General features: G+C 43.8%; 1 protein-coding gene across 3 annotated transcripts in view; it reads left to right on the plus strand.

Annotated features, from left to right (window-relative positions):
* SPSB1 (splA/ryanodine receptor domain and SOCS box containing 1) overlaps positions 1–18,506 on the plus strand; it is a 39,344-nt gene extending 20,838 nt beyond the window's left edge. The window contains exons 1-3 of one of the 3 annotated variants that reach the window (XM_052792144.1): positions 4,034–4,776; positions 11,806–12,634; positions 16,342–18,506. In XM_052792144.1, coding sequence (XP_052648104.1) covers positions 11,941–12,634; positions 16,342–16,469 — 822 coding nt within the window. In that variant the 5' untranslated portion in view covers positions 4,034–4,776; positions 11,806–11,940 and the 3' untranslated portion in view covers positions 16,470–18,506. Of the gene's footprint in view, positions 1–4,033; positions 4,777–9,722; positions 9,844–11,805; positions 12,635–16,341 lie in introns of those variants that run through there. The other 2 variants (XM_052792145.1, XM_052792143.1) reach the window with 2 other exon arrangements.
* Positions 18,507–24,509: the final 6,003 nt, after the last annotated feature.

Here is a 24,509-nt window from a genome sequence, read left to right on the forward strand (position 1 = left end):
AATACTTTTGACTGGGAAGCTAAAGCAGACCAGTGTTGTAGTTTAGCTTTGTCAGGGCAGGTGCCTCTTCAGTCCCTTGTTGTTCCTGTTCATTTTCCTGATGCGACTTTGTCCTTTGTTGATAAATTTGCAGTTTAGGTTTTAAAGTGGTCTTTCTAAATGCTTGTTCTTCTCTTGACTTTTTGTGAGGATGGACTAAGTAGGGCCCTGGAAAACCCTGAGACTTCTTCCTGAGTAGTCATCTAACCTACAGGTCCTGAAGATAAGCTCATTTGAGATACTTCCGTGCTGGCTGCATTAGTGCTTGGTGGTCTTGGAGTTGCTAAGCTCCTTGTACAGATAAAATGACAGCCCCATTCTCTGAAAGAGTTTTTATCTAAGGGCAATACTATATGTTATCTTAACAGAAGCCTCAGTATAATCCTTGGTTATAGAAGAATTTTTAAAAACTGGGCTCTGTGTTAATTTTAAGAATGTGAGGCAGTAGAAAAGCAGCATGGAGTTGGCTGCTGAAGGATAGGGAAGTTGTAAGACAAGTACTGTTAGACAGTGTACTTGGTAGTTCAGTCCTGCAAGCTAGTCTTTCAAGTGCAGCTTGTTTATAAAACTGCTTTTTGTGTTTGCGATGTGCCAAGCATAGATTTTAACCTTACAGGAATGTGAGGCTTCCTCTGGAAGCAGTGCTTGTTTACATGCAAAGTCTCAATAACATAAGGAAAAACTCAATTAAAGGTGGTTGGACAGGTACAAAGATGTAAGAAAGGTGAATGTCTGGGTAAGGGTGAAAAAAGGTTGCATGTGACCTTCCTTCCTGCTACTGATGTAACTTATTTCCCATAGTACTTAGTCTGCAAGCAGATAATAGAGCCATCTCTTGAGTGCATGTAAAGAAATCAGAAGCGTGAAAAGACTGTGCCTTTTGCAGGTGACTTCTGCAGTTGGTGTATCTATGCTAGCCTAGCTTTTTTTTCTCATTGGAATAAGCTCTCCTGAGACACTAGTGCCTTTTTCTTAAGGCAAAGACTGCACTGAAGCAACCTGGAAGCAGCCTTCCATAGTTGTATCAAACAGGCTTAATTTCAATACAAGCAAACTCCATCCCCAGAAGATGGATCCTTGACACAAGCAATGAGGAAAAGCATCACTTGTCTGATGGATCTAGCCTGGAAATGGTACCAGGAGCTAAAAAAATAGGACATTGCCAAATGTTACCAGCGAGATGAGAACCTGGTATGTGGGAAGTATGTCTTGCCTGGTCTGGAAGACATTTGATTTGGTGCTGCTGTGTTCTCTAAATGGGTATCTGCATGCTGAAGCATGCAGAGAACTTGCTGTGCTGGTGGAACATGTTGTAGCTGGAGTGCTATAGCCTCCCATAAGCTGCTCAAACCAGTGCATCAGCTGTAAACAGCTTGCACTCCAGAATGGCTGTGCTGATGACAGTGTGCAAAGCACTTTGAGTGGGAATAGGGCTGTACATAAGGGCACAGTAATTGCAACAACTTACTAGTTTTTCTCCAGGCTTTCGGTCTGGAGTGGCTGCATTGCGTTGTGCCCCTGCTGTCACATCTCCCTATACTTTCTTTCAGGAAGAAGGGAACTGTGTGGATCTTCCTGCTTCTATAACACCACGTACAGGTGCTGTCTCAGCTCAGACCTAGCTGCCAAACCACAGCTGTTCTGCTATCTCCTCCAAAAGAATCTATCTGGAGTGCAGATCTGTGGTGCAAAGCTGAACTTGACACATCTGATCTTCATCAGCAGTATGTCCCCACTATAGCTTGTCCACAACTTCTGCATTAAAAACAAGTGATGTCTGCAATTCATTTGTACATATTGCTAACTTGAGAGCCACAGGCAGATGGTTAGGCTGCTAGCTGAGCTGTCATCTGAGCATGTGACAATCTGTTTTGTGTCAGCAAGCATGATTCAGATGCTGAATTCTACCTGGAACCCAAGTTCATCAAGTCAGCCTTCTCGGTTTGTAACAGCTGCCTGTAAATACTTGCTGCAATACAGAGTTTAAAGTTGCTTCTGGAAAATAGCACTTCACCAGTTGGCTACAAATTAATGTTCTAGACCAGAAGGAGGTTAGAGAGGAGCAAAGGGGAGAGGTGTAAGGAAGGTCAGTGCTGCAGCTGCAGGTGTGGGACATGGGAAAGGGCTCTGGCTAAATTTCTTCGTGCTTAGCTAAGATGCAGAGCTGTCAGTTCAATGTGGGATGGTAAACTCAGGGCTCCATCCTGCCCTATGGGGAAGGGCTTTAGTTGCTGGCTTTCTGGACTGTTCGGTCAGCTCCTACTCACTGTGCATACTTTGCCATTGCTTCTCTCAGGCCTTGTGGTCAACTTAGCAACCCTTCTTATGCCATATAATGCTGCTTACTCTGCAGTACAGGCACTTGTATGCCTGTGTGGTGGTGGTCTGCAATGTTAGGGATATATATGTTAGGAGTAAACTTCTGTTGTAAAACTAACATGCTGGGAAATGAGAGCAAATTGCCTAACTCCTTTTAACATCTGTATGTTACACTACCAATAAATGAACTATTTTGAGCCAGAGTCTCATTGTCCTGACTTGAACACAGCTTTTGCTCTGTAAAGGCCACAGACCATGAGTAAGGGTGGAAAGGAAATGGACACATCAGACAAGACAGTAAGGAGAAACTGTGCTGTTGGTAATGCACAGGTCTGAAGCCAGCAGTAGTAATTGTTTAACCTCCGAACCCAGGACACCTACATAGCTTTTTAATGCTGCTGTCCTCAGAATACCGAGGACAAAGCGTCCTCAAGGTAGTTTTGGAAAAGGTACAAAAGGATTGCTTTAGAGCACTGGTCTAAGTAGACTGACCATAGGAGGATGGACTAACAGTGCCTCATGCCAAGAACATAATGGCATGCAGTGACTGAGTCTTCTAAAAAGCTGATTCCAGCTTCTTTATTGATGCAGGTTACTAGCGCTCAGGCTGGTTTCCTCTGCTGCTTGAGGGAGGCAAGGAAGCAGAGGTCTTGATGAGATACTTTACTACCATTTGTCCTTTAAGGAAAGTCTCCAGCCCGACCTAACTGTTACGAAACAATCCTTTCTGTAATACAATACAAAGTATGCTCAGGCATGTGGGATGGATGAGAGGTCATGGATTGTGCCGGTGGACAGAGCCATTATGTCAGCATGGTATGCTGCTCTTAGTGCTGTGCCTGTGAGTGCGTGTTAGTCTTAAGTGGGAGAGGCTGTGGAAGAACACGTTATGCTGTGGTTCTGAAGGCTTATTAGGGAAGAGAGTCTGTCACTTTAAGTACAGGGTTTGAGTGAAAAGGAAAACTTAACTCCAAATATTTGACCATTTTAAGACTTGATGCCCACCAAAGATGGTATTGCCAGAGCAGGCAAAGGGTTGGAATCTGCCTCTGAGAAGCTATTTTAAAGAGCCTTGAGGAAACATTGTGTCTTGTCTTTAATATGCAGTTTGCATTCATAAGGTACCTGGGAGCTACCTTATGTAGAGCTGTAAAGAGTCTAATGACCTTTTTGAAACATTCACTAAACTTCCTCTGTGAGGAAAACCAGCTTGAATTCACTTTAAATGAAAAAGAAATATCTTAGTTTCTCTGCAACCAAAGCTGCCACTTACGACTAGCCTTTAATAGGAGAGATCTCTGGCAGGAACTTGGGGAACTCCTTTTGTCCGACTTGCTTCCATCACTACGAATACTTTGCAAAGTAACCTCTCTTCTGTTGCTTAGTTGTATTTTCTGCTAGATTATGCAGCACTGCAGTTAACAGGAACTGTCTGGGTGCGTGGACAGTGGAAACTTGCCAAGTTGGTTTCTAGTAAGTGGCTTAGTTGAGGATGGGTGGTTGTTGTTACTTCAGGTTTTAATTTACTCAGATGTGCTGCTCTGAGTAACTTCAGTGCTTTGCTTTGGAGAACCAGACACTCCATACCTGGTGTAAGAGGGCGTGCTGCCTTCATCACACTGCCTTTCAACATTGCAAGAAGAGCTAGAAGACTTCTTCAGAAACTGTCTGAATCATCCCAAGGAGAGGAATGTTGGAGTGCTGTGTTCATGTAGACAAGCTGTTTCTTAGTGGTTACAAGTCCTAGCAGTATTGTACAATGATATGCCCTTGGCTTCCTTGGACAGAAACCTTTTCTGGTATGTTTCAGGGTGGGCATGCTTATGCTAGCTGCCTCGTGTACAGAAGAGCAGAGCTCGTGGTGTCTGCTTAGTAGATGAATGAGGCTGTTTGCTTTGCAAGGCAGCTTGCTAATTTTGTAGTCTAGGTAAATCAAGCACTGCCAAATACTAAGTGCGGTGTTCTCCCTATCCCAGGCAAATCTCGAGCACAGTTACTTGTCAGGGGCCTATTACTCCGCTGGAGGGTTTTCCTTTTTGCTGTTTGCTGGGACACGTGCCATCTTTCTTAATTCTTTCTTGCCCAACCTCTTCTGACTGCAGTTTCACTTTCTGTGGAGGCCACTCAGCCCTGCCAACAGCGAAACCTGCTGAGCCAAGCTACTTCTGCTCTTCGGTAGGTGGGGCTGAGGAAGTTGCCCCTGTGGCAACTCTCTGTAGCGCAATATAGCAGCGAGGCTGACGGTGCTGCCAAAACCAACGCTATGCAATGAGGGTTGCCTGCCCAGCTCTGATCTAAGCAAAATTGCAACACTCCAAAACTAGCTCTAACCATGTTGTTGGTGCGGTTGTTCCTGTCATCTGTTCTGTAGCTGCTTGGTCTCTGCTAACACAGCACTGGGAAACTTCAACAGCGTAGGTGAGCTTACTTTTTTTCCCCAAGGTTGGATCAATATTTAGTGGGGTGGGAAGGGTGCTGAAGCCAGAAAGCTGGTGAAGTGCTTGCATCCGTGCTGGATGGGGTGTTACAGCTTTCTTGTGACCACTTTCTGCAGTAGGCAGAAATACACAGTGCAAGTAAGGTGGTATATTTTTGATGCAAAGAATTAACACTAGGGAAAATTGAGTGTCCTGGTTCTTTGGGGCTAAAGTTTGAATGCTATGTGAGGCATGTGAGTTCTTCCCTCTCCACCCCGGTTAGGATGTTTTTGTAGCATTGCCAATTCATCTTGGCTTTTAGCTTGGTTTTACGCAAGGCCTACATGATCAAGAGATCTGGTCTCAGCACCACCAAGGGAGGAAGGGGAAAACCTCTGGTGTTGAAGCAGCTTCTAGAGATCATGTTAAAGAAGGGCTAGCACTGTGAAGGGTCTTTGTGGGGGGTTTCTGACATACTAGTTGTGCACATATCTGAAGGATGTGAAAGGTGACCCCAGGTAAGCTGCTGCCAGCCAGTTAGTCAGCAAACTAGGAGTAGAGTAGCTCCTGTGTCTATTGGCTTGTGGGGATGAACATTCAGCCCAAGAAAATGGACCAAGTTTACGTAATGTTTTTCTAGTAAAATCATGGAAACCTGAGCAAAACTGCAGTGAGCTTTTTTAGTCTCATTTATTAGTACTGTCTGGGGCCCTTTAGTTAAGCTTTCCAAAGCTGTAAGCAAGTAAATGACCACGTGCAGAATATTTATTTTCTTTCCTTCTCCTGAGGTGTTTTCCACGCTGGAAATCTTTAGGGCAGGGGTCTGATTCATTGTCTGTAGAGCACCCAGAGTGTGCTAGGTGTTTAAAGGTCTGGCCTCTTATATGTAGAAGTACACTTAAATATTATGGGGGGGAAATAGAGCCACAGTAAACCGACTTGAAGAAATCGACTTAGAGTAAAACTGGATCAGGAATCAAGGAATTTCAGAGCCTTCATGTTTTCTTGTAATTGATGTTCCAGACAGGTGTCCTGTAGGTGTTGAACTGCAGAGCAAGGGAGGACCTGTGAGGAGCCATGGGTTTTCTGAACTAAAGCTATCAAATGTTTTGTAAGTGTTTCTGGTCCTTCTTTACGGCAAAGTTTGTAACTGAAGGAGAATGGTTTGCCAGTATTCAGTCTCAAGAAAACAGATGTTTTCAGTGGCTGAGTGCCTCACAGGTGCTTAAACAACTGCAGGCATCTTCAAGTAAGTTTGTTGGTTTTTTTGCTTTCCCTTGTTTTGGAGAGGATGTTTCTAGAACTCATGCTCTGGATTTTTCAGCTGTGAACTGCCGATGCTATACTAAGTCTCTGGCATCACTTTGGCAGCTCAGGAGTTGGGTTGGTTAATGGAACCAGCAGTGACAGTGACTCCTGAATGGCTAGTACTAATACTTTGCCTTTTGTGCAGATTTTGGACTGGGACTTTGAGGGCTCTTGCTGCTGTGCAAGTTGCTTCCAAATGGAGCTGAAAATCTGCACAGCAGCCTGTTAAAATTCCTATGTCACTTTGAGACGTAGCTACCTGCAATAACCTCCCACTGTGTGATAAAACTTGCACGGGAACAGCCTTTTGGCTTCAGATAAAACAATGAGGGCATCTGGGGTGAGTATTCTTTGGCTTAAGTTCACTGTATGGATAGCTTGGATTGCAGTTCTAGTGCGTGTTCAGATGAGGTGAATGGGTTTGAATGTCAGCATAGGTAGAAATGAGGTGAATTGTCTGGGAGCAATACAGAGCCTTGATTTGAATGTGGATGACTGTTTTTAATCTAGCTGTGCCAATTGTGCAAATCTAAGGGGCACTGTTCAGCCTCATGTTTGCAACGTGCTCCTCTAGGTTTTGGGGCACACTAGGGAAGTAGTTGAAATCAAGGTTTAGTTGTTTGATTCATACTGGGGGACAAAATATTCTGCTGTGGATAGCTGAGACTGCTACCTGCATGACATCTGCCTAGCTGAGTTCTTAGCTGCATTTTATGAGGCTCACTGCCAGCTGAAGGAGGTATATGTGGCCATGGGCACAGAGTATGGCTCTGCTCTGTTGTACACGGCATTTTGGTGAACTAAATCAAGATGACTGCCTCAGCTGGAGAGGTCTCTGGTAGGTGGCTATTTAGCCTGGTTCATGTCAATGCCTAACCAGAAGTTGGACACCAACTCTGCTCTGCCATATACATTCTTTTCTTTGCAGAGCTGTGTTCTCCCTGTTCGGCAGCAGGGAATTTGATACCTTCAATTGAAATGTCTTTGTTGTCTCCTGCCTTGATCTATTTGCAGCAAGCAGTTGTTCTGAAACCTGGCATATTTTTCTAGTATGGCAAATTGCCTCCTTGCTCTGAACAGCTAAACTGAGGGGAGATCTAATTCTCACTGAAAATAGCAGTGAACATTTTTCTCTGAGACTCTCACAATTTCGTTCCAAAGCTTTTAAGCCTAGAAGGTTAACAATAAAACTGAAAATAGCATGGGAGCAGAGCAGAGCATCACGGGGATGAGCTTATGTTTATAAAGCAGAGCAGAATTGCAGCAAGCCTGAGCTGTTGATATGATAGATAAAAGCACTTTCAGTGCTTAGATTTGTACTTAAACTTGTAACAGTTCAAAGGTTTTGAGGTAGCTAATTCTGTGGCATGTATTTTCATTTATGGCTGGCTGTGTGTCATATCAAGCTGCCCAGGGCATTAATCCATTAATTTAAGAGGGTAAGCTTTTCTGTGTCTGTCCTGCTGAGGGAAAGTACCTGTACTGTCTTGTGCATGAAAAGGCTTTTCCTTTTAAAAAATGAGGGCATAATTGTGCTTCTTGACTGTAGGGCAAAATGCCACTCTGCAGTTCTAGACCAGGCTAGTGCCAGGAACAGTGGAGCCAGCTCTGAGCAGGAGTTGTTGCCTTGCCCTAGTAAGGAGCCATGCTGCACTTCAATCCTAGCATATGGTACTCAACATCTGGCCTGCTCACACTCTAATCAACACCTTTGTTCCAATCTTTTTTCTGTCTTTCCCCCCTTCTCTTCTTTATTCTGGCCATTGTCCTTCGTCTAGTGTTAATAGTCTGCCTGGGAGAAGAGTCACAACTAATGCAAGGGATGAGTGATGCTTGTGTTCAGGAAAGGCTGCTTTCTCTTTGGAGCAGGCAGTGAGATGGTATCCTATCCCATGTGCTTCGGAAATCCTTGTTGTCTTTCACTGTGGTGATCCCTTTCTGGTGCAGTAATCTTGAGAGAAGTATGATGAAGCTTATGTTGGCAAAAGGTAAAAAGTCATAATGAACGAGGCGTTGTTTTGCTAATGAAGAGCACAGAATTGTATTCTCTTATTTCTCTTGAGCATTTTGTGCTTCAAAGCAGTCTGCACCAATACTCCTGCAGTCTTTGTTTTGGTTCTTGCTTCCTATGCAGTGTTCTCACATGTACCGTACAGCTCCTGGGAAATCTCTGCCTCTCTTTCTTCTGCCAGTGTTTTTGTTCCTTTATTCTAATCAAAGTTCCAACAGCTGAATTTGCCTGTAGGCTTCCAAGTGTGCTTTAGCCAGTGCCTTGTTGACAGCCTTTGTCCATATGCCATAGGCCCTGGGAATGCCAGGTAGTTCATCTGGTGCTTTCTGTAGAACACAACATGATTCAGTTCTGTCTCAGCAGCCTGATGGTCTTTATCCCAGCCTGAGCAAATGACTTGCACTGAAACTTTTTAAAAATTATTGCTTCTGGTCAGCATTAATGTTCTTTTCCCGGGGAAGACACCTGTTAGAGTGACTTCAGAAATCTCTTCATAGCAGAGTTGGTGTCAGCTTTGAGGTATAAAACTGAGAATTTGAGTACACACAGGCATGAGGGCTTAAAGATGGGACAGTGGGATGATTGGGAGGAACTGCTGTTAAACCCTTGAATAACTGCTTGCAATAAATGTGCTGAGTTGAAAAAATATATCAAGCAACCTACTAGGTGGGTCTGTAGGACTTGTTGTAATGTTGTGACAAAGTCTCTTGAGGACAGTTACAACAGTGTACTTGAACTTCTACACCAGCAGCTCAGCTCATGTCTGTATTGGCTTGTTCTTGGGATCACTTGGTTTGAGATATTGCTGTTCTTCAGGCTTACAGAGCAAGGGAGCCTGTGCCCTTGGAGGCTGGGAGTCTGTGTGTCATGGTAACACTTGGACCCAAGCACCTGAGCTGTGGGGTAGAACAACCCACATGTGTTGGGAGAGGGTGGTGTACTGGCATCCAGTGACCACTCAACTGGTTTTGCTGTTACTTGCTTGTTTTCAGCTGTTGACCAGCTGGCTTGTGTAATTCAGGATTTGTTTTGATGTTGTGGATGGTACTTATTTAACTTGCAGGATGTCTCAGTTATATTACTAGCTGATAATATGATTGGACCTTATTTAAATGGCAGTTGTTTAATGAACAGTCTTCTGTCTGTCAGTGCTGTACATCAGAGGTCCCTGAATAGTTTGAAATAGCTATGCTGCTGCCCAGTAATGTGCATTGGGATGTGACTTTTAAAGAACCTCAGGCATTTTTCTCTTCATACTTGAAAAAAAGGAGGGAAGGGAAGGAAAGGAAAAGTAGTCTTGTCTCTTGTTTTACTTATAAACTACAAGATTTGAGCTCACTGTTCCAATGGCATACCCTGGACTAGTACTAAAAACCTGTAGGGAAGCTGGTGAACTGATCCCTAACTCAGAGCACACGTGAGTCTTCCCTGTCACCTTCTAGCTGAAGCTTTGCTGCCTATGTCCAGTAACCTTATTTTTAAACCAGATCTGATTCATGCTCTATTTTCTATGCCAGATAAGGTCCTTGGTTGTGAGTAAGTGTTGTGACTGTAACTGGCAGGAGCCCTGCATGATTGCTTCACTTCAGGAAATGTTAAAATAACACTTTTTTTCTTAGAAAGCTAGTTCGCTCCCCTCCCACTTCTAATTCTCCTAATAGCTGCCCCCAGTTTGGCAGCTGTCTTAGTGTTGTTTGTGTTGCTGAGTGAGAGCAGAGACACTTCGGTGGATGCAGTGCTGGAGGAGAGGTATGCAAAGTGAGCTAGTATCTCTAGCCAAGCTGGCTTAAACTTTTTAGAGGTTTCTCTGAAATTTGGAAGGAAAACTGCTAAACTGTGAGAAGAATCTTGCTCCTCTCCCTGGACTCTGAAGCTGGGGATTTTTTCCTCTTGGAGAAAAGAAGCTGCCCCGACTGAAGCTGCTGGTTTGAGACAAAATCATACAGCAGGTTTATCTGCTCTCTTGACTATAGTAATTCAGTGGGGCTAATAGTACTAATAGCTGCTGGAATGGGTGTCCCCCAGAGGCTGGACCCAGCAGGTTTTGTCTGCTGTTTTGGACTTGCAGTCAGGCCTCCAAGGTACTTAGCAAAGCTTTAGCAGGGTTGAAGAGAATAGTCTCCTCAAACCTGTATCAATGGCTGCTAGCTGCTTTGCCAGCTGATCTGTGGAAGGTTTGTAACTCTCCAGACAGAGAAGCGTTCATTTTTATTGCCTGGCTCCTACCTTGTTTGATCGATGCAATGGGGAGATGGTTTGTGTTCAATGCTTTATTTCTCGTTTGGAACTGTTTGTGCTGAGGGAAGAAAAATTATTTATGGCTGCGTAACAACAACGGGCAATACTTGGGTGTGTCTTTGCAGTATGTAGCCTTTACTCTAAGAGATGTTTACATCTTAGAGGTTCCCCAAGAACTTCCATTTACAACTGTCAGCCAAAAAAGGAAGGCTGGAATTTAGTTGTTTTTACCTACTGTCTGTCAGATCTGGGAGCACTGCAAAGGAAGCACTGGAGTACCAGCTAGGAGAACATAAAGTGCCAATCTAGTGTGTTACGTGAATAAGCTGGTTTGGACCCTGGAAAAACATTGCAGGTACTAGACCTGTTTGTAGTGCCTGTTCTACTTGCTGGTCTAACCGTGATCTTCTTGAGCTAGAACACAAATATATCCCTCCTGAAATGCAACCTGCTTTCCTTTCCCTATAGTGGAAGCTATACTTAGGAATGTTTTGCATTCTGAAGGCTAGTTTCAACCTCTCTAGAGCAGCAGAGGGAGAAGTTTATTCAGTAATGCCCCTCTTTCCTGCTAGGGACAGGTCAGACTAAAGCTTTGCAGAGCAGTTATCCATATAAACCAGTCCCTTGCTACTAGTCAGCTGGAGCATGTTACTACAGGGTCCAAAGACAATGCAGTTGTAAACTCAGGTCTATCTTTGAGAAATTGACTGAAGCTGTTTGGACTTTTTCTCGGTATTAAATGCCTCGAGTGTTTTGGCTCCACTGTGGATAGCTATAGAGATGGCTTTGGCAGGAGAAGAAATCCTCCATGGTGGTTAGAAGGAGCTGGAGCAGTGAATACTGGTGGGCAGCCTGGGCTTTCCCTGGGATGTTTTGCTCAGCCTGACCTTGTGGTATGAACTGGGGGGGTAGGGTGGGGGGGGAGGCAAAATTATGCTTATACAAGACACTGTTTTCAGTCCTCCTACCAACTGAAGACAATCAGGAAGAATTTAAGTCTCAAGCATTACTGTCTACTGTGTTCTGAGTCTTCTGCCTTGAATAAACTCTCTTCTTGAATTTTCCAGCCTGAACAACGTATAGGTGATCATGATGTGAAAGTAAGTTTTGCTGGAGGCAGCCTAAATAGAGATGTGCTCTCTTAAGGTTTAGTGATGCAGTAATAAGGAGCAGTGCATTCACTGTAAAGAGATGAGCTTTGGTGGCTGAATCTGTACCTTCCTTAGACAAAGAAGCAGAAATTCAAGTGCCTTTCTGAAGGGGGCATTAGAAACTTATCTACTTAATCATCTATATGCTATCTCTGCTATGCAGAGTATAGTGCATAAGTAGTGTGCGTTACCCTTCCTTGCTGGTGGAAAGGAAGGACAAGTTTTAATCTGTTTATCCTGACAACTCTGCTCTGTAAATGTTGCATATAAGGTTGTATGTGCTAATGTTTAACATCTCTTGTTTTTTCTTTCCATCCATTAGGCAATACTGAGTGGTGCACATCTTGACAAGGTCTCCTAGCAACCTTTTCTGTAGGGCTGAATGACAGCAGGAGCGGCCGGGTAAATCGATGAGCTTGCCTTGGGAGCCTATAAATAGGCAAAATCAGAACACACAATGGGTCAGAAGGTCACAGGTGGGATAAAGACTGTGGATATGAGGGACCCTGTATACAGGCCATTGAAACAGGAACTCCAAGGACTCGACTACAGCAAACCCACACGTCTGGACCTGCTACTGGACATGCCTCCGGTATCATATGAAGTCCAGTTATTGCATTCCTGGAACAACGATGATCGCTCGCTGAATGTATTTGTGAAAGAGGATGACAAACTCATATTTCACCGGCATCCGGTGGCTCAGAGTACAGATGCCATCAGAGGCAAAGTGGGATATACACGAGGACTGCATGTGTGGCAGATCACGTGGGCAATGAGGCAGCGAGGCACGCATGCTGTGGTCGGGGTGGCAACAGCAGATGCCCCACTGCATTCAGTAGGGTACACGACACTTGTAGGAAATAACCATGAATCTTGGGGGTGGGACCTTGGGCGCAACAGACTATACCATGATGGCAAGAACCAGCCAAGTAAAACATATCCTGCCTTTTTAGAACCAGATGAAACTTTCATTGTGCCGGACTCCTTCCTGGTGGTTCTGGACATGGACGATGGGACACTGAGCTTCATTGTAGATGGGCAATACATGGGTGTTGCGTTTCGGGGACTCAAAGGGAAAAAGCTATATCCAGTGGTAAGCGCAGTGTGGGGACACTGTGAAATACGGATGCGCTACTTGAATGGACTTGACCGTGAGTATAACTCCCTGTATTTGTTCTAGCAGCACAGGTCTGTGTACTACTTCAGTGCAGGTGTACTAGACCATCCGGGGGAGGGTTTTCATTTTTCTAGAGAGGTGAGGATTTCATGTCAGCAGTAAGATTACTGGATACAGCTCTGAATCCTTAATGGCTAATTCAAAAAGGTTGTCTGGCTGTACACACATACTATTCCCAAGGCACTGCAGGGAGCAGGCATGGTTTGGGGAGGTAGTATGGTGGGAGAAGGTGATGCCAGTCGTCCGTCTAGGGATGACAAACCTTTCTATATTGCTACCAAAGTATCAGCAGGAATGTCTTTCTGACAGTTGCATTATTGGCGATGTAATCCTGGTGTCTTTTCATAGGAAACAGTCTCTGAGGGACAATCACCTTCCTTAAATGGCTAATAAAGGGACTTTTACAATCTGTTGCAGGCAAGAGCGGGAAGATCTGTCCCATCTAAGGATAGATTCCCTATGTAAGGAAATGGGAATGTCTCATCTTTCAAAAAAGGAGCTCACTTCTGCTTCTTTCAGGGCAGGGTATGCTCATTTCTAGCATGGGCTGGATATTGTAGCCAGCCCAACTTGCATGCCAGGCCTTTTACTAATAGGGACATCAATCTCTAGCTAAGCTTAGTAATAAATTGGGCTGTCCAAATGTGCTAAAGTCTGTTATCTCTCATAGTCAGAAGTTCCCATGGGGCCAGACTGTGACTCAGTCCTCTGGGTAGGGTGGAGGAGAGAGGTGAAGGAAGTGGATTAAAATCTGGATTTATGTTGTTAGTGAAATAAATTTGGCAGTATTGATATGAAAAGAGTAGTGTTTCCCCTGCATTCCAGAACAGTGTCTGCCGAAAGGCCGTAGCATACTGGGTTCTTTTATTTGTGCTTAGAACATGTTCTAATGCTGGGCCAGCAATGGTAAACCCCTGGCAATGGTGACATGAGGCACAACAAAGCTGACACTGGGCACCAGAAGATCTGAGCTGTCTGAATAACCAGGAAAGCCTTGCGAAGGGATAGGAGCAAAATCCACAAGTGCTTTGAGAAATACACTTCAACTCAGCAAGACCAAAGAGAGCACTCTTGGCAGAGCACTGTCTCACCAAAAGAAGGAAACCTAGCTCATTCTACCACAACAGCTTACAGAATGGCAGCAGCTCCAGTAACCAGGTTTTTCTGAAGGGTCAAAGCCAAAATCTGCAGCTCCCCTCAAAGCCAGCAAGTCTGTGGAGTCGTTGGCACAGAACTGCATTTAGCAAGGAAACGGCCACCTCCAGTATTGGATTTGGTTGTAATGTGCTCTCAGCATAGGAGTGAATTGTGGGCATAAGGCCAGGAATGACGGGATGCTATTTTGGCACAGATAGAAAGGAGGTGTCTGGCTCTAACCACTTCTGAGCATTCAATAGCGACACTGTCCAGTGATTGTAGTGCTTGTGAATGGAAGGAGGTCAGATATGTGTGTGCTTTCTCTTTTGGTCTCAGGGTCTCTTGTCAGACTGGGTTATCAGTGCAAACTAGAGGAGGATAAAGTTCTCGTTCTTAATCTCTGTGCGAAGAAGATCCTCTCCTTTTAAGGCCATTAAACTGGAATGTATTTGTTACATTAATGTCTATAGGCTTTGAAAGTCAGGACCTCTTGTCCTCTGGGATGCTGTGTAGATAATACCTCTGTCCCAGCTATCTCCATACGGAGCAGGAAGAATTGGGGCAGACTTTGAATACACCATATTTGTACCTCAGTGGTTTAAGAATAAACTACATTGGGAAGTGCCAAAGGAGTGCTGCCAGTAATAGGCTTCTCTGGCAGCATCACAGCCAGAGCAGAGATGTGCAGCCTAGCTGTAGAGACCTGTCCCTGCAGAAGAGGCAGCATGGATCCTGAAGTAGGTCATGAGCAGGCAAGACCAGCAGTACCTTGAGCTGAGTGCAACCATGTTTTTGCTTGTGGCACAGAACATGCATGACAAATGGTAGGGTTTGGCAAACAGCAGCACTGCCCTGACAGATCTGTTGGCTCTCCACCCAGCTATCAGTGCAAAAGACATGTGCATATAGAGGTATGATTCCTCAGGAATAATTAATGCTTGCAGCACGGGGAGAACTTTGGAGAACTGCTAGAAAAAACATTCCACTGCAACTTCCCCTGGAGCAGGTAATAGCTTGTGATCCATAGCAGGGAAGGAGGTGGGGGGAATATGGCATTAGCTCAACTCTGGCTGTTAACTTTAGGAGGGGACAGACCAATTCAAGCATGCGTTTCCTGACTTTGTTACCAAGTCTCTCCTCGGCTAACAAACTTTCCTTCTCACAGACCTTTTGCCAAAAATTAGATAAAAATTAGCTTTCTCCACTTTTCATTGGAAGTGTTTTCTACATGAAGCAGTATGACTGTTTACTTTTTCCAAAGTAGAATCAGGAGTGGTCTGATTAGAGGCTACTAACAACACTCTTCTGTTTGAGTTTTTCAGTGTTAGCTGTTACCTTTGAACCTGGAAGGAAGGGACTTGTATCCACCTTATTGATGGAATGAATTCTGGTAAAAATGCAGTAACGTGACCATGCTCAGAAAAACTAAGCCTTCCCTCTCTCAGCTGCTTAAAACAGCTGTATGAACAGTTAGATTAATTTGGCTTGTAGTAGTGGAAGCTAGAGCTGTTGGCATCTATCAAGGTTCCTGAAAGCTGCTTCTCAGCCAAACTTTTCCATTCCTGTGGATGTCTTTAGGTGTCTGTGTTCAGCCCAAAATGTCTGTAAAGGAAGCTTTCTAATGGAGCATGGTGAGCCCTCAAGCTATACAGGATGTCCAGTTATCTGCTTAATTTGGGATGTCTTTGTGTTAGCCCTCTCCTGGGGGAGGAGAAAGCCCTTAGGCTTGAACAGAATGCTGTGTAAAGGTGAGCTTTGTCAGATGTAGCAACAAACTGTGAGCAACTAATCTGTATCTTCCTTCTGTGCAGCTGTGATACTTTAACTCTGGCTTTGACCTTAGTCCCCTGTATGCTGTGAATGACTCTTCAGCATCAAAGGGCCCCATACACCATTCCCCAAAAACTAGTATTATCTTCTTCAGTGTTTGTAAGTACAGGATGAAAAGAAGATAGCCAAAGGCTTGTATCTTTCCCAGGTTTATGACACGGGAGGGAATCCTCTAATGGAAAATGTTACAATACAAGTAGCAACATGAAGCTTTGACGGATGGCTTTGTTCTTCATGGGAAGTATGTACTACAAATAAAGGGGTTGACAGCTGTTATCCTACTATGTAAGAGATGAGAAATGGTACTTTCTAGATACCCATACCACATGATGCTATCAGACTGTTTGCTGCAGGCTTTTACTTGAGTGAATTTGGACACTGCAGTGTCCAAAAACCTTTGTAAGAGGCACAAGCTAGAAGATGTGTTCTGACTTGAATGAATGCTATTGCAGAGGGGGAACTTCCATTAGGGGATTCTAGTATTTTTTTTGTTCACATACATGTATGGCTTAACCTCTACAGAAACATCATGCTCTGCCTGTGTATTTAATGAGCTGCAGTTGCTGATACGTGAATGCTAAATGGCTTGGGTCCTGCAAACATGCCAGGCATTCGCTTTTCTTGCTCAATCTTTTCTGGGGGATTTTTAGAACTAGCAAAGTGAATGTTTAACTTGTGGGTTGGGATGTTAATGTCTTGGGTCTCTCTTCCCAGCTGAACCACTGCCTTTGATGGACTTGTGTCGGCGAGCTGTGAGGCTTGCTCTGGGCAAGGAAAGACTGAATGAGATCCCTACACTGCCACTGCCAGCCTCCCTCAAGAGTTACCTGCTCTACCAATGATCTTCATGTTCAAGGATAGAGAGTTGGAACCAAGGCAAAATACCAGAGCTGACCCACTGAGCAATGGGTTCTCCACCCTCGTGTCATCGCTACTGTTGGAACTCCTTGGCGAAAGTATTCCTGCCGCTGCTTAAGTCTCCATGTGCCCTTATTGGCAAGCTCTCAAGTAATCCTTGTTCCACAACTGAGTGTTTCGTTCTTTGGAGGTCACTTCCCCAGCACGCTTACAAAAGGAACGTTCCAGAAGCTCTGGGCTTCCCTGCTTCTCCTGAGAAAAGGCTGTACTGCATCCTTTGGGTTGTAGAGCCTAGGAGTGGATGATTTTTCTGTACCAGCTAAAGAGAAGAACACAATTTGTGGGGAGGGAAGGCATTAGGAGTGGGAATCTTAAGACCAGGTCCTGAGAATGGAAAGGCACAGGGTAGCCAGCAGAGTTGGGAAGAGTCTGGAATACCAAGAATTAATTGCTGAGCTTTTAAAAACAAAAAACAAACAAACAAAAGACAAAATAGAACCCCAAGCCCTGAAACACCAAAACCAAGAACCCTTCTACCAGGACACTTATTAATTTGGAGAAGGTGGTTATGTTGCTGATGTCTCTATCTCTGCCAGGGCTTCTTACCATGTTCTAATGTTATTTCATAGAGTGAATGCTGCGTTCTTGTTTGTCACCATTGCTGTCTCAGTTCTCCTGCTCCATTCTCTGTTCTGCCTCTTCTGAGTGGGTTTGACTCAGTTGATTGAGCAGTCATACTGTATCTTCCCCTGCCCTCTTCTTCCTGACTTAAAACCCCAGGTTTTAGTCTGGGATCAGGGGTTCCTTCCTGATGTGGGGACAGGGAAGGGACGAACTTCTCCTGCAATAGGGTGAGACGGGCTGTATGAGCTGAGATTTCTTACACAGCTTTAGGTCCTGCTCTCTTAGGTCTGCTTTCTGTGTAGCCTGTTCCATATTAAGGCTTTAGAGAAACATACTAATGTGTTTCTGTAATAGCCCTGCCAGGGAATTATCTTCTTAGATAAGCTGCTTAAAGTCATCCAAACCAGGCTTTGTTCTGTCATAGACCATCAACATAATCTCCACTTAACTATGCAGCAGAAATAGTTCTCTGTTTCTTGCTTGGGGGTGGGAAGTTGTCCCAGAGAAGATGGGTCCCAGTGTGTCACAGTGTGGCTGCAGAAGTACCATCAGCTGATGAGAAATCCAGGAGGTGATTGCTGCAGAATGTAATTTGTGAGACTTTAACAGAGGCCAGTGGGGTGATCTTAAGGCACAGCAAGAAGAAACTGAACCTCTCCAGAGCTGGGGGTGGGGACAGGAGAGAACTGCAATAAACAGGACAAGTGATTCAGGCAAAATCAGCACAACCCAAATAGATTCTCGCCTCAGTAGCCAAGTAAAGAGGATGACACTCCTTTACTAGCAGGGGCTGCTCTCTTGACCTCTTCACAGGTTACTATGCTGCCTTTCTGGGGTTATTTTGCACATTTCTTTTGTCTTGAAAAATGTTTGTGTGGTTGGTTTTTGCTCTTGAGTTATCCCTTCAGTTCTGTGTAGGTACAAATGAGTTTAGTTGTTGAAAATGTTAATATATATATTTGTGGTGTATGTATAAGAACATGTTTTAAACAGCTGCTGTAGGGTACCTTTTTTAAAATAAACTACTTGCATAGTATATTTTTTAAAGCACAGAATTGGTGCCAAGACTGGGTGGGGTGTGATGTGCCCCTTTTTTAATCTAATATTATATGGGTTTTTTTTAATGTAGGGATTTGTACTAGCTTCTGTTATGGGGTGGGACACAAGAAAATTGAGTGTGTATGGAGCCCTACTTGGTTGCCTTCAACTTGAACCAGTGTCTTCCAGAAGTCTGGGGAAGCAGCTGTGTTCTCCCTACTTCTAATGCTCTTTGTGCTCCCTTGTTTCCATCTCTTCTCACTTCACCAGTACGTTGCTTTGTACAGTTTTAAATTCTGACTTTCTATTTTATGACTGTAGATAATACTCAGTAACCTAATAAACTTTATTAAGTATTATTTGATGCTGTTTTTTATTTGCATGACATGAGCAGAGTTCTCTATATCTAGCTTCTACATGAATGGTGAGCTTATTCCCAAGAAGCCAGCCCAAACAGGTAAAGCATGGGCTGTTGTGGCCTTGTCTTTGCTTGGAAGAATAACAATTTAAAGCTGGCATCTAAAAGGTATGTACAGGTGGAGGGCACGCTGCAGCTATTGGTACAGGGTGGTAGGGTGTGGTAACCTGAGATAGTTGTACAGCTGTCACTAGTGCCTAAAAATGGCTACTCCAGATGGAGTTGAAAAATACCTGTGATGAGACAGCAGCCTTGGTCCTAATTGAACTGACTTATTATGCTATACTCCTTTTTCTTCAAATAGATTCAAGTAGATTCAATAGATGGGGCTCTGGTTATCTTGCCAAACTTGATGTATTGTGCAGGTTTGCAAATTTCGCTCCTAGATTACAGCAAACAACTTTTCTTTTTCTTCCAGGAAAGAAGCTCATATGAAAACAGATCACGAACCTACTACCTACTTTATGTTGATACCTGACTGTCCTTTTTCTTAGGAAGGGAGATGGTGGATAGGAGAAAGCAAAATAGAATGATGAGGGCTAAAGGGATCCCTAGCCAGTAGAACAGCACAGTCGGTTACAGAAGGCGCTGTGGCAAGTTACGGTGAGAGTTGGGAGAGTCGTTCTTGTATCGTGTGGTTTAAAAATGGCAGATTGATTTCAATGTGTTCTGGGTAATTTCTTCAGGTAATGAACTTGATTTAGCTCAAGTCACTTGGTATTAGTTTTCAGTCACTCCATACCCACTGCTGTAAGTTGCTGTGCTTTCATATATTTTGAGATCTGTTTGCACAAGAGACTTCATTTCTGGGCTGTGAGGAGATATGGATTATATTGTTTGTGGAGTACAAACTGTTTGCTTGCTGGTTGTGCCTTCAGTCTCCTCCACTTCCAAGCTGTGCAATACAGAGATGCTTTCTAGTTATAACAGCAGTTAGATTAAGCGTCTCCGAAGTGACTGGAAGTGAGATGACTTGGTACTTTTGTCAATTATGACAAAGGCTTTAATTCCCTCTCCTGTCCACATACTTTTCTGTCTTCCCTGCAGCTACCAACTTGGGTGTGGAAACTGAATGATTTAATCAGTTTGCACAAACACTACATGTGAGGCTCAACTAAAGCTCAGAGGTATGCTTATGAACTGCCTTATAAGAGTACTGGGTGAAGAGAGCTTTAAAAAAAAAAAAAAAAGCAAGTGGTTTCTTATCTTTGTCTCCAGCCAGGGCAAGAGAACTGTTTTTAGATCCTAAGCCTAAATATCCAGCATATTTAGTAATGACTTTTGTTTTTCTGCAGGTAGTGGAGGACTTCAGTGAAACACTTTCTGCCTGTATGTGAACAAGACCAGCTTCCCCTTACCTTTCAGTGGAAGGCTTTGCTGGAAGTGTGGCTGGAGGGATTCTGGGAGAGCAGTGGGCTGGGGAGGGTGCAAAAGGTGGGGCGCGTGCAGAAGACTGAGAAATTAGTTCATACTCAGCTCCAGACACCCAAACAGGCTTGTGTTCCAGCTGCATGGAATATTTGAAACAAATGACCTGCTCAGGGCTGGGAGTCTGCAGTGTTTATGTACAGTGCCATGGCAACAGTGGAGGAAGTCATGAGATGGGGATTGGACCTGGTGGAATCAACAAATGATATCAGAGATTAGCAAGTCCTAATGAATCAGTTGTGCTCTGCTTCCCCTGCTATTGCCTGTGTTCAGGCACTGGCATGCAGCAGGCAGACCTACTCCTTTTTGAGTAGCATTAAAAACTGCAAGTCCTACTTGTCTCAGGGCCTCCTTGAAAATCAACCCTGTTACCCTGGCCAGCATCTCATCTTCCTGCTGTTGCTGACGGATCACGCTTATGCAGATGGAACTGTTCCTGCATTTTATAGGAGCCTTCTGGCCTTGATAGTTTGCCTGCTGTTGCCTTGCTGGTGATGAAGAAGTGCTGTGGCAATTCTGCAAAGAACCTTGGCATCCTGATGCTCTAGACAAGCAGTGGAGTAGCTTTTGTTTCTTCCTGGAAGTTGAGGGTTTGGTGAAAGTAATCTGAGCCTAGAAAAGTGTACAAAAGGGAATTGTTTAGTAGCTGTAAGGAAGGATGCCATACTACTTTAGCAGTCTTGTCACAATTCCTTTCAAAAGGAAAGCCTGTCTTGAGTGCAGGTTACACTCCTGTGCAGCATTTCTGTGCCAGCAAACATACCTACTGTGGATCTTGGTCAAAGCTATGACAATGTCAAGACAGAAAAACTTGGGGTGGGCAGAGGACAGTTGCCAATTCTCTCCTTTATCTGCAGAACTGAGAATCTATTTCTGAGCTCAAACAACTTCCCTGTTGGAGCCTAGGCATCAGTCTACCTGTCAAGTCCTTAGCCAGTACCAGCAAAAGGCAATCTTCCCTTTCCCTGTGCCTGAGATGTGCAAGCTTAGAAGGATAAGTATCACAGTTTTAAGAACTTATTTTGGCAGTCACACCTTCTCTCCTGCATAAGGTAAGACAATTATGAAAAACATTTCCTAGCATGCTCCCCCTCTTCTCTCCTATATGCTTCCTATGCAGACCTAATGCTGTGGATCTTATGCCAAAGACAAAGTTGCATTTGACTGGAGAAGGAAATACGTAGTGATTTATTTAGTAAAGTTTATTAAAAATAAAAACCTAACCTAAAGCACAACCTTTCTTGGCATACAAAACAGTGCTGAAGGGAACAAAACTCATTGAATGCACAAAACACATTGGAGCACTGATCCTATCCTTGCACATGTTTTGATTCGAAACTACTGCAGGCTTGTCTGCCCTTCAGACAGAAAACTATTTGAAGCAGCTGCCAGATGTTTTGTCTGACTTGTGTTTTACAATTTGCTTACTGCTTAACAATGTTCTTCCCATCGGGTGTTCAAGCTGCCCTTGTGCAGTCTGTTCCTGTGGCACCTCTGTGCTGGTTTCCTGTCCCTTAGCCCTAGCCACATACACACGTAGCACAGGGGAGATACAAGTCTGAGTATTTTACTCACAGGCTTGGTATTGCATGTCTGCCTCCCAATCTGCTGGCCTCATCTGGGACATTTTCTGGGACTAGCACAGACCAGCCACATTCCTTTGCTCACAAGTTGCCACAGTGTATAAAAGTTAAGGTGATTTACAGTCTCCTATAAAAGTGCTTATGGCCTGAATTTAGGCCTTGCTAAACAACCTTACACTGAACACCCACAGTTCGTGGCTTGGGCAGCCTCTTTGACTAGCTGTAACTTAGATGAGTTATAAATCCTCCCCCCCCCCCCGCCCCGAGTAAGACGGGCAATAAATTCTCAAATGCAATCAAGCCGGGCCAAGACCTTTGTGTTTTTTTCAGAACTGTGACAAATTTGACTCATTTGAAAGATAAACCTGCTGGACAGGGACACCCCAAGATTTCCTTTGTGTTTGTCCAGCTCCAGCAGCATCCCAGTGTGTTATATCACTTGTGTAAAACTTCTCAGCTGGGAGCAGTCTGATAAGCCTACAGGTTTAGAAGCACATCTCCTTGGCATTCTGTGCTTCTGCACCACTCACTCACACTCCTACAAAACCGCATCTACACACATACAGCATCTTAAGGCAGAGTCCTTGTTAAATGGGTTTAACGTGCAATTTTTCACTTTGCTCAGTCTTGCATCTTTTAATAATCAGAGGGCTTGGGTCCACACTTCTTAGGCACCTAGCATTGCATTTTGCTCTAATGTAATGTATAACTGTTCTGCAGCCAACAGCTTATGGCCCAGGGAAGCTTTGCTGTGCAATGGCATTGTGGGGGACATAGGCCAAGAAATAGATACTACTTCTGGATAACCTTCTCAATAGCACCTTGTTTGTCCTGAGGAGTTCCATAAATGCCTATTCCTACCAGAGTCTGTCATTATTCTCTCTCATAACCTTTTGTTAAGCCATTAACTATTATTTAGGAGGGCCTAACAAAATCTTACTAAAATATGCATAATCAAACATGCTCTCCAACTTATTATTATAAAGGGTACATGGGCAGGCAAGAAACACCTGCCTAAACTGGTATCTGGCTTGGACACAGGTGTTGATCTTTTTTTTTTTTTTAAATACTGAGGGTCTGAACTCTTTGTTCTCTAACTTTTACCAAAGCACGTACCTTTGGGAGTGCAGAACTTTGTCGCAGGCTATGCAAGTGGTATGTTGATCTGAAAGGTAAAGTGCCACCTACTGAACCGGTAACTTAATTTCCGGCAACATGCTGGATGTTTCTTTTGGAAGAGGACCACCTAATATTGATAAGGTCTGTTCCTACTTAATTTGAGGTCCAGCAGAGAGACATGAGGAGTAACAGATGTTAGATGTTAGTCCTAAATATGGTCTGTATTTTTCAAACTGTCTAGACACCTGGGTGGGTTGCACATATTACCAGCGAAGCTAGTTAATCATGTCAAACTTTTTCTTTCTATGAAGGCCCGATTTGGGTTTGTTTTGTTTAATGAGCTATATGGAAACCCAGGGGAAGACAGTGAATCAAACAGACAAGTGGGGAAATTTGATCACTAAGTCTGACACTTTGACATTTTTCATTCTGACCTGGTATAGACAGTGCACAAATTTTAGGATTTCAGAAGTTATTGGCTGTGGTGTTTGATAACAACACTGACACAGTAAACCCTTAAAACAGTAAGCTGTATTGATGTGTCACATGTGGTCTCGGTGAAGTGCTGTTAAATGAAAACTGACTGAAACTGTGCTGCACAATAGGAAATTACAGCAATGAAAATTAGATTTACAGGATGCTAGAAATGAAGTTTTCAATTGACTTTGTAAAGGAAAACCTAGAAGAATGAGCACTCAGTCCTTATGATGCATCCTGCTTGGATAAATACAGATGTTTCCAATTAATGTTCTCAATGGATGCCAGCTATCTATTCCAAAGTGAAGTGCAGTGTGATAAGACCCGAATTATTAGAAAGAAGGTGATTCTTCACATACAATCTGACATTTTTATTTGTATTTAAAAAATAGTCAGAAAAATGTAAATAAACCTGGAGTTTAAAAGGTGGCAGACATTTCTAGACAGGAACCCACTCTGAGAAGCTGCATCCTGAAGTTCACGCTTGAGGTGGGCTTGCAGATCCACAGGTAAGTGATGCTTTGGAGGATTTCTAACATTTAGAATAAGAGACACGTGCTTTAGGTCTGCATTTTCTTGTGTTTGTGTTTGTGAACTATGTTTCAAACTCCATAGTCAAGACTGTGACCTTCACTAGAATAAACTTGTTTTCCTCTTTAAGGTTGCCTGCCACTAGCACTAATCTCAAGAACATTTCAGTAAGCACAAGGCATGTATCTTTCTCTACAAACGGCAAAAGCACATAAAATAATATTGTAGTCATACAGGTAGGATACCTGCAACCTAAACAAGCATGAGAATCCCAAGACAAGCTATGATGCGTTTCCCAGAAAGCTTAACTTGAGTCTGGGAGAATGGGCACCAGCATTAAATACTGTCTCCCCAAATGGGTGTTAAACGGTGTTTTCAGGAAGGGATGAACGCTGAAAGAACAGATCCAACTTCGGAAGAAGCCAAGGTGCAAAAAGATTGTTGGTCAGGAAAAGCCTTTGACATGTTAATCTCTCACCAGATGCATTTGGCAAAGGTTCAGAATCATTCTCTGGAAAACAAAGAGGAGGAAAAGATTTAGCCTAGGGGCTGGTTCAGTGTTCTGATCATGGACCCAGCTGTTGAGCTGTTTGATAAAGGTTGGTAGGTACAAGCTGGCAACTGAGGCTGAACCTGCAACCTTGCTGCATCTCTGAAATGGCAGGCTGGGTACCTGATCAACAGTTAGGGTGATTTTTCTTTGGTTGTTTTCCCAGTGGTCAGCTGCTCCAAATGGTGCTAGAAATAGTGTGAGAGAAGCAGTGTGCTGCAGACTGCTCGCAGTTTCTAAAGTCTCTCATATCTTT

The sequence above is a fragment of the Harpia harpyja genome, chromosome 7 (assembly GCF_026419915.1).
Source record: "Harpia harpyja isolate bHarHar1 chromosome 7, bHarHar1 primary haplotype, whole genome shotgun sequence".
NCBI classification, from domain to species: Eukaryota; Metazoa; Chordata; class Aves; order Accipitriformes; family Accipitridae; genus Harpia; species Harpia harpyja.